General features: G+C 35.8%; 1 protein-coding gene across 1 annotated transcript; it reads right to left on the reverse strand.

Moving 5' to 3' along the window:
* Positions 1-5110: 5110 nt before the first annotated feature.
* LOC127871866 (neo-calmodulin-like) lies at positions 5111-10965 on the reverse strand. The gene is made up of 6 exons (XM_052415128.1): positions 10896-10965; positions 10039-10066; positions 8772-8915; positions 8124-8218; positions 6188-6335; positions 5111-5787 (listed from the first exon to the last, which is right to left on the reverse strand). The coding sequence occupies exons 1-6, from the start codon at positions 10899-10901 to the stop codon at positions 5759-5761; spliced, it is 450 nt and encodes a 149-aa protein (XP_052271088.1). The 5' UTR covers positions 10902-10965; the 3' UTR covers positions 5111-5758.

A 10965-nucleotide genomic window follows, 5' to 3' on the forward strand; every position in this document is an offset into this window, starting at 1 on the left:
CCAGTCATTCAACACTAAATATTGCTCTATTTTAATGTAATTTACATAGATATACATTTAATCAAAGGTTTATAGCAAGATACCAGCTGGCAACATAGGTATATAAGTTTAAAAAAATGTTTTGGAGGGGGGAAATTTTAGGTGAAATAGGGGGGAAAAAGTATACTATTTTAAGGTGGGAATGAAGGCCGAATTTCGGCCCCAAAAACGGCCAAACGAGGGCCTTGAGCACATTTATCAACAGAGCCTGAGGTGTGATAAATTTATTTGCATTTCTTGCAGTACAAATCTTGCAGTATGAAAACATTATTAACAGTTGATAGAACATCATAATTCGACTAATTAATAACTTATTTTTGAAAAATAATGTCAAGAAAAATAAATTAAAACTTTTTTGTGACTTTGACGGACATACGAACATCGGGACCCAATGTTATATTCTTTAGAATCTGTGTTGCATACTTTTTTTCTAAATAAAGAATATATATGGGTGGGTGGGGAATGGGGTTATTGATGCAAGTACCTGTGGTTCAGTCCTCATGTTCATTATAAAGAAACGTTAAGTAGTACTTGTTGGACATTTTCGGGAATGTTGATTTTTATCTATAAAAATATTACAGGATATGCATTTTAATAAATACGCATATTTATTAAACCTACCCAAAACTTTTTAACACACCGAAAGTTATCGATGGTGACACCTCTGCATCATCTGCAAAAACTCATTATTATTTTGAATTTCGTATCACATAATATGGGCATGATGTCAACAATGGTGTTCTGAAGATTATCTTTTCTAATTGAAATTGTTTCTGCTCCGTTTTTAATTAATTTGATTTTAACATATGCTACATTTGTCTCGTTGATGTTAATGTCCGCCATTTCGGAAATGCAAGTGTATTTGAGATTTATTTACAGGTCGTCCAGCGTCTTCTCGACTACAGATGTATCGACCTGCCCCATGTGACCCTTCAGGGGAGAAAATAAGGTCATATTATACATCATAGCACGATGGCCAATGAGACCTTAATGTGACTAGATGCTTTTTTTTAATGGATTATGTAGTGGTTTGCCTTTATCGAAATGGTTTTTGCAGTATTCCTATTATCTCTAGATTAGCATTATCCTTATTGGCATTAATGTTAATTCCTTATAGTTTGTGTGTGGTTTTTGTGCTCTCCGCCCCAAAAGGTGTTAGTGGGGGTTCGAGCGGGATACAGAGGGCGCCCCGATTCCAGAGGCGCCCCTGGTTCTTTTAAGTGCCCGGTGTACAGCATCGATACACTGCACCCCCGTTTAACGTCCGTCGCGGAGGACTAGTTAGTACATAAACATAGATTAGTACAGATATTACTCTACTGCCCTGTGTCTTGGTGTAAATTCACATGGGCTCTCTCTGTTGCGCTATTGGATATTGTCAGGTGTTTTAATGGTGTTGCAAAGGGTCAGAATAGTTTTGAAAGGTATTTTAGTTTAATATAGTTGAAAAGGGGCTGCGTTTGTGTGGTTGGAACCGAGATGACTGGTTGGTTGTTGGGGGTACAAGGAGGACAATATCTGGTTCTACACTTTCTGTCTTTGGGAGACAATTTTCACGCGCCTTTATATTGGTTTGTTTTTGAGAGAGAGAGAGAGAGAGAGAGAGAGAGAGAGAGATAGAGAGAGAGAGAGAGAGATGAATGAGATAGAGATAGAGATAGAGAGAGGAGAGAGAGAGAGTAGAAGAGAAGAGATTAGTATATATCTAGAGATAGAGCTCGAGCGAGATTCGAGCGATAGCTGACATAGATATACGATGAGACGATACTCTCTCGTCCTCGATCTTCTCGTCTCTCTACTCAGATTGCTCTTTTGGAGCCAAAATGGTCGCAATCGCCCTAAGGTCCAATTTCCTGTTATGTGGCTCATTTTTTCTCATGATTAATACAAATTATCATGATATAAAGCAAGTCTGTTGTATATTTAATTGTATTTTTTAGTGTGCATATTCCACCCATGGATGAAAGTTACAATGTTGGTTGTAATTTAAAGCTATTTAACAATTTAAAAAGTTTTCAATTCTTTTTTATTTAATTCAAATGCATGCTATATTTGTTATAAACATACATATGATTAACACTCAACAAAAGTTTAACGATCACTATAATACACTACACACCTGGCGTGGTTAATCGTCTCTATTGAAGCAATATAGTATAATACATGCGAAAGGTGCTTTTACATATACATATATATAAAAAATATGTTTACTATTATTATAAAAAAGCTTCTACAACAGTGTAATAAGATATATAGAACACTTAAAGGTTAATGCAAGTATACATAAGGTTAAATTGGCTTAATTTTAAATTTTAAAAAAAAAATCAGTTTAGACAGTTTTTTTTTTTTTTGGTAGACTGCTCACTTTTCATGATTTTATTTTTATTTATCCCCCGACTCAATTTTTTTGTAAAATTTCTCGTAAAACAAATTTAAAAAATGCTGGCCTTGAGGTGGGTGCTTGTCTACTACACTTCTTCAAAAATTATATCGTATCATAGTTTTCGTTGGACGTTTACTATGACGGACTCAGTCAGTTTAATCTTTTACGATACTGATTTTTTATATATAAAAATCACATATTGATGATGCCTGAACAGAGTTGTTTCAAATCAAACGAGAGGAAATACACTTTGGACCACCAGTGTACATTGCACGCGCACGCCGAATGTCCGGAGCCACGTGCAGCACGCTGAACGCAGCCCTCATTTGCTCATCATAATTCTTATGAATTCTGGACAAAAAACGACACGAATTACCATTTTTATTATAAGTAGTAGTATAATTACTATTATTATTAGCATTATTATTGTTAACATTAATATTAACATTAGTATTATCCATTTCAAATGGGAGATCATTTAAAGTTGTATGTATGTATGCCATTATGTATTCCCTTCATGTTTACCAGTTCATAATACTATCGTCCAATTTCTATCTTCTACCATTACTTATTAATTGTATAATGCATGTTAAATGTAGGCTATGAGCTTGTATAAGCTTTACTGCTGAATAAATGTTGTTGTTCTTGTTATATGTGTATTTTAAAGTTTATGAAGTTTTCCGTGCCAGAGGCTGCGTTTCATAAGGTCCCGGAGAACTCGTACCATAGCTTACTAAAATTCTGAAAATTTTGCGATTTTCAAATTATAATTTCAATAAAACGTGTATCTTCTTTTTTATTGAAAGATATTCAATTTTGTTGTAAAATTATGCCATGGAAGGTAATCGGAGTAACCGGATGATAACACACATATCCTGTCAAGAGTGACCTCAACCCTTCAACCGTCACGGGTTCGATCCCCACTGCGGTAGCGTGCGTAAGGTCTGCCCCAATGACAACAAGTACTATTTGTTTACCAGACCAGCACTCCTTATATATGCAAAGTGAGCTTAATGGAAAGACAAAGAGATGGTGGAATATGTGCAAACCATCATAATTAATCAGCCCGTCCCCATCCACGTCTGTAACGGAGATCATGTAGTCGATCTCTGATTGGCTCATCTGGGCTCCCAACAGCGTCATCGTCATCTTCAGCTCTTGGGCGCTGTTCAGATATATCGGTGTAGAAAATGAGAATAAAACGTCGTTTGATTATTTAACCGTTTTCGTTTTAATAATTGTTCAGAAATAGAAAATGTTATTAGTATTTTCATCATCATCATCAGCAGCAGCAGCACAGTAGCAGTAGCAGTAGTAGTAGTTGTAGCAGTAGAAGTAGTAGTAGTAGTAGTAGTAGTAGTAGTAGTAGTAGTAGTAGTAGTAGTAGTAGGTAGTAGTAGTAGTAGTAGTAGTAGTAGTACGAAGTAGTAGTCGTAGTAGTAGTAGTCGTAGTAGTAGTAGTAGTAGTAGTAGTAGTAGTAGTAGTAGTAGTAGTAGTAGTAGTAGTAGTAGTAGTAGTAGTAGTAGTAGTAGTAGTAGTAGTAGTAGTAGTAGTAGTAGTAGTAGTAGTAGTAGTAGTAGTAGTAGTAGTAGTAGTAGTAGTAGTAGTAGTAGTAGTAGTAGTAGTAGTAGTAGTAGTAGTAGTAGTAGTAGTAGTAGTAGTAGTAGTAGTAGTAGTAGTAGTAGTAGTAGTAGTAGTAGTAGTCGTAGTAGTAGTAGTAGTAGTAGTAGTAGTAGTAGTTAGTAGTAGTAGTAGTAGTAGTAGTAGTAGTAGTAGTAGTAGTATAAGTAGTAGTAGTAGTAGAAGCAGCAGCAACAACAACAGCTGCAGCAGTAGAAGAAGTAGTAATAGTAGTATTTTATGTTATATCAGAGCCTTGCCTTTATGACGTTTTTATTGGCTGATTAATTTGAGGGAACAAGATAGTATCTTTTTCCCTCCATATAATCCGCATCTGTGATTGGCCGATTGTCTTGTGCGCACAATATAGCGATTGTGTTTTCCGCTCCAACAAAAGACATGAAAACAATTTCTGTTTTCCTGTCTTTTTTTTTGGAGCAGAAAACACAATTTCTGTTTTCCTGTCTTTTGTTTTTGGAACGAAAAACACAATTTATGTTTTCCTGTCTTTTCTTTTTTTGGAGCGGAAAACACAATTTCTGTCTTCCCGTCTTTTTTTATTTGTTTTTGGAGCAGAAAACACAATTATTGTTTTCCTGTCTTTTTATTTTTTTGGAGTGGAAAACACAATTTCTGTTTTCCTGTCTTTGTTTCTAATTTGGACAGCAGGTGTCACTAAGGTGCCACCGTAGAGTGTCGATCAAAAATGTTTTTATTGTGAGCTTAAACATCGGTCGTAACTCAAACGTGTCAAGTAAGATTGCTGATAGGACACGACCCGGAAACTAAAATGTTACAATAGAATTAGTATGATCTTGTTTTTCTTGCTGTATTTTTAAATCGTGACTGTCATGTGCTCATCTGCATAACATGTTACACTATTTTAAGGATTTTAACAGTGGGACGCAGCTACGTGTTTTTCTTATTATGCTTTTGAACAAACACAAATGCAAACACCAAGTCATCGCTTCAATAATGCGAATACTTATTACGTTACAACATTGTAGCAATATAACAACAGCAAATACATTTAAAAAAGCAATTGCATTTGATAACAATTAGCATAAAAACAATGCATTTGTAAATGCATGTTATACTATTGACATAATTAATCACTATGTTTGTTTGGCGGTTGAAAACATAGGGAACTTATTGTTTGTGATTACAAATGCTCGATCTTCGACAATGTGTGCATACATATGGATTAAAAACAATAATAACGACAAAGTAAACAAAACAAATTACCACCATGAGCTAGCAAATACTCAAGTCAATCACTCCGAAATCAATGATAGCATGGACAAGAATCACAATTATCTACACTGTGATCTCATATGATTGTGATATATCAAATTGATACAAGAAAAAGCGTAGTTATTTGAGAGAGGGAGGTCGTGAGTTCGATCTTTTATCGAGAAGCATCCGATTGGGTATTTATTCTTCAGAGGAAAAAACTTAAGAGTTTCTCAATATCTGAAAAATACGAGCATATGTTTGATATTGGTCTATAGTTTGTACAAAGTGCTTAAATTCAAGATATCAACTCAAATGTGGTTCAGATCGCGTTATGTACACTAATGTTAACAGATCGTAGATAATGCTCCTGACGTCATTGAACGGGAACACTCAGCGTGAAAATTAAGCAACTGTCCAATAATTCGAATGTCCATATTGCGGTTGGAACGGTGCTGTTTTTCTAGAAATAAGGGGGCTGTTCATTTCTGGCACAGCATCTTTACAAACTCTGGAAAAAATGAGACATGAAGCTGAAATGTTCGCTTTCTTCACAAGTCTGTTAAGGTAGACCTACTTTAGGATCAAAAATAATTGTTGCGCACCGAGAATATTTTTAAAATCTTTGAATATTGTAACACACACGCATGAAAATTTAAAATATTGTTCCCTTAGACATCACTTTCGTTTTTTAAACATTGTGAATGAGTAGCCCGAATCAGTTTTAAATGTGTGATAAAAAATATTCGTACGAACAGAATTCTAACGAACATATTAAGAATTCTTTCTGAAACGGGCCTTTTATCTTTAAATTGAAGTACATTTGATTGAATTTCACTACGTCACGCAATCATATTTTAAGAAACACAATTAACGCCTATCACCCCCTATTGTAATGAGGATCACGCTACCCTGGTATTCAATATGTCCGTCACCATCTAGATCGGCGTCCTCAATCATTTCATCCACCTCCTCGTCCGTCATTCTGTCCCCCTTGGTCGCCATGATGTGTCGTAGGTCGGTTGCCAGTATGTAGCCTTTGTTTGTCGGGTCGAACACCTGAAATACATCAAAAGGATACTCCGATCACATAGGCCACTTCGGATTAGCGGGTTGTCGAGATAAACTGAGAAGTAACGATGGATACACGCTGCCTACACCGGCCACATGCTACAAACGTACATTTAAAATATCGTCAAACTGGATCAGCAAACGATAAATTGCATAACTCAATCCTTTGGAGGATTCATAAAGTCGTTATATTAAGTTCGTAATATTGGCTTGCTGCAATAGTCCGAGTAGTTACTATTGCAGGTGCAGACGTTTTACGTTAACAAGGAGGTTCTGTGTGTGATGAAGTTTAACTGTCACCAGTTCCATGCTCCGTATGCAAAGAGGTGCAATCCCCATCATGAATCAATATTTTACACATGTTTTGATGAAGTGGGTGCGATGCCGAATAATTTCACAATTTGTCATGCAATACATTTGACAATAGAACATAAAATTTGTATCAAGTTACTGCCGATGGTCTGCGTTTGTATATGTTTTGTCATACACATGCCTACCTTGCATGGAGCCTGGCAATAAATGTTTATATGGTGACTTCATTTATAGATACACAATTATGTACATGGAAAATAACAGATACGATTTGGGGCATTCAAATTTCCGTAAATAGTGTCACAGCTAAATTGATGGTCATTATATAGTTCCAATGTTTGCTATACATACAATATTCATGAACTCCACTGTGATCGTGAATTAAACACACTAGGCGGTAAACACGGTTTACCATATCCAAGACAACAGGGTTAAGTGAAGGACATATTATGCTAACTAAATAATAGAGACAATATCGACAGACGGGTTGCAAGTATAACTTAACAAAACAAAATGCAAAACAGAGTTCCGTTACCTTACCATGAAGTTTAAATCAAATTGCGTTAAACCACGGAGCGTATATTGACCCATCTCATCTAGAGTCCGTGGATAAACCATTCTCAAAATGTCAAGTTAACAATGTATCTTTTCTTTTGAGTTACGATAAAGTGCGTAACAATTATTTCAATATCCGTAAAACCTGTTTCATTATGCCCAGTTAATATTGCGTTAATGTTCTCTTGATGTTTATTTAATATTGCGTTACATTTCTCATAATGTCAACTGAAATTGCGTTGTGTTCGCTTTATGTTAAAACATTCCGATGTAACAGTGTTATACTGGATATGAGATCGGATTGCGACAGAGAGGTCCTGGGTTAAATGCTCAGTCGGGGATGTTCTCGGAAGCTTTCGGAAGACACCGGTCACTGGTTCTTCACATGAAACGGACTCGAGAGTTTCTCAACAAGCCATAGATTTAAGCCTTCCACATTATGTCATCGTAAGTATATACACATCGATAATGCTTTAAGTTACCGAAACGACATTCGCATCAGTCGCCCATAATCCAGAAAACATTTCATTACATGTACTCTAGAGACCTGAACAGTCTCCAATTGACTATAACATGTAGTAAATTTACGTTCATCGGTACATATTTGTTCCGGGTGATGATCGCATAATTGCAACTAATTATTAACCTCTAACTTTGAATCATGTAACCTATAAATGGCTTCTGTGATACCACTGATACATGGTGTCAGCACGCGGCATGTACAGATATCGCCGCGATGATGCCCACTGACCGTTTCGTTGTAATAAATGACTGGTAAAGAGTGCAGTCAAGTTTTCATTGCGTTAAAATTAATGTCCATCTAAGATACAATGCATAACCTTTAATTCCAATCGTGATGTTCACTGAGTACTGCTGTATATAGAAAATGTTCAGTTTCGACTGCGTCACCTTGAACGCCTCCATGATATCCTTCTCTGTGCCGGATGCGGCGAGCTGCTTCGTCATCAGGGCGATAAACTCGTCAAACTCGATCACACCGTCACCTGCATACACAATGATATACTGAGCACATGAATACAATTAGTATTATTATAATTATTATTATTAGTAGTAGTATTAGTAGTTTGCATTTATAATAAAATATGCAGCATAGTCGTTATATACGTTTATCCATCCTCATATTTAATCCTCATCATTCATCCGCATTATTCAACCTAAATCAATTTTAATAATTAATCCTTACATTTAATTGTAATGATTTATGATCACAATTCACATAAAACAAGGACCGGATGTTGCAGTTATAAAACACAGTCGGAAAGCCTTAAGATAGAATGAGCTTTCGTAATAGAAACAAAATGCTGGTTAAATTAAGGCATAACGGGCGCGAAACTGATTTCAAGCTGAAATAAAATAACGGTTCAACTGAGTAATCAATGAAACGACCGAACGTGAACAATGCGTCACATTTTCTGCATGCGCTTGTGAACAAATTTTAGTGATCATCGGAAAACTATCCTTCCAAACATCTGCACATGTTTTGTAAGCAACACACTCCATTAGGCACATGATCATGCGACTGTCAGGGGCACTCACCGTCGGTGTCGGCCTGCCGGACGATGTCTTCCAGTTCCTCTTGCGTCGGGTCCTGGCCCAGGGAGCGCATCACGGTCCGCAGCTCGTGCGTCGAGATAGTGCCGTCGTCGTCCTTGTCGAATACGCGGAACGCCTGCCGCATCTCTGTCGGAGACGTTCAAGTACCAGATTCAAGTATTTGCAAATGTGAAATGATGAAATTTGTGTAACTTGTAAAGTATTTACCTTCAAATAACGTTTGCTTCAAGAACAATGTTGATTTATAACTAAAATGCCTTAAATAATGCTCAAATGATGCTTCGAACAGTTATTGTTCATATTTAATTGCACGTTGTATAATGGCGTTTGTTGCACGTAGATGTTGTTTTATAAACCAGTAGACGGCTTAATTCCATGTCAAGATCTGGGCATGGCCACTCATTTCCTCAATATTTAAAAAATATTGACTCCAATTAGTGATGCTTTCCGGTATTATTTACTAAGGTAGGATGTTAATAGCATATATTTAAACAAACACTCACAAGGCATTATTGTTTTTTTGTCTTAAGTGCAGCTTTCACTTTCCTGGATTTTCATTATGCATGTGTTTATAGAGGTTATTACACATAGACAAGGAAGTTTGGGTGAAATTTTATTGCTTACATAATTCATCAAATTTATTATAAAAAAGCTTTATTTAAAAGTCAAAGATTAATTTTTTATCGCATCGCAAATATTATTCATTCCGGCTTTAACACACGACGCGAATATGAAACGTTTCTGAAAAATTGTGCAATTTAAAATATTTTAGATTTTTGGAAAATAATAGCAACAAACGAGTATGCTTGCAATCAGTGTTTTCAGAAATCATTATTTATTCGAGCTTAATGAGTTTTCATCAAAAAAGGTTCAATTAATTACAATCTGTACAAGTTTTGACAAATTAATTCATTTTCCAATTTCGATCGCAATCTTCTTATTCAAGATATTTTTTAAAGAACTTATGCATGTATATGAAGTTAAGTATGTCAAATTCAAACGACAATCCTTTTATTGTTATATAAGAATTGCTTGTGTAACCTTTGCTTCACCGAGTCAAAAAATAGATCATAGTCGGATTATTCCTTTAGAGGGATATGGTGAGTCGTTAAAGGTGATGATTTAAAATCAATACTATTCAAGTCTGACATTTTGCAAAAATATTGTACTAATTGTATTCTTTGTTTGAGGTCTTTGTTTTAGGTCGCAAGAATATATTGCTGAATTCGTCATTTGGTTTTGTACTTACCCTCGAGCTCATCTGGAGTAAGTTTATGCTGAAGAAAACAAAAATAGTCGGTTAAAATGCATTCTATATAAATAACCATTATTCATAAGCGCTATTCGATTGGCCCAACGACGCTGCGACGTAAGGATTTCTCATTGATAGCGTTCAGTGTTTATCGACACTGTGCATATATGGGAAAATATTGAACATTTGCAAAAATAGTTTATTGAGAATAATGAAAGTGCGCAATGTTTTCTCGATACTCGTCGATACGGTGTTCTGGTATTATACTCGTTATTTCGCATTTTGGATCTAATAATTACAAAGTCGAGACTGCAACAACAAGACACAAGGTGTGCGAGAATGCGGGTCATGGTGCTTGAAAGCGCAAACACCATGCGTGTCGCAAAGGTCATATCGCCATCTAGCATCGTATCTGTGTTCGTATCGTGATTCGTAATTAATGTCTTCCTTTCATGATCTCGTTCTCTTGCCCTCGTTTCTTTCAAAGATCGAACAAGCAAGAACACGAAAGGAGAACACCGGCTAGATAATATTATTATCACTATCTCGAATAACGTTCTCAAAAAATGATCTTACGATCTGGCATGGTATTCTTTCACCATCGCATCGAAATCACGCATCGTGATTCGCGCTTTCAAACTTAACATTGCAACGATGAACATTTTTCGCTACCTTGACAGACAGTTACGTTTACAATCCTTAGTAAGAAACTATGTTTTATGATATATTCAACGCGCAAACACAACACTCATATTCAACTTTATGAAGCAAATAATCGAATGTTTCTTTAAGACAAAATGCAAACTCTTTTTTTAAATTTAATTTCAACTTCATAATTTGTGTATATTACTTACGGCCATGTTAAATTCCAACCACTTTAAAACGTATACAACTATTATCAGTAATCGTCCTATTCTGTGTTGG

Source organism: Dreissena polymorpha, chromosome 3 (assembly GCF_020536995.1).
Source record: "Dreissena polymorpha isolate Duluth1 chromosome 3, UMN_Dpol_1.0, whole genome shotgun sequence".
NCBI classification, from domain to species: Eukaryota; Metazoa; Mollusca; class Bivalvia; order Myida; family Dreissenidae; genus Dreissena; species Dreissena polymorpha.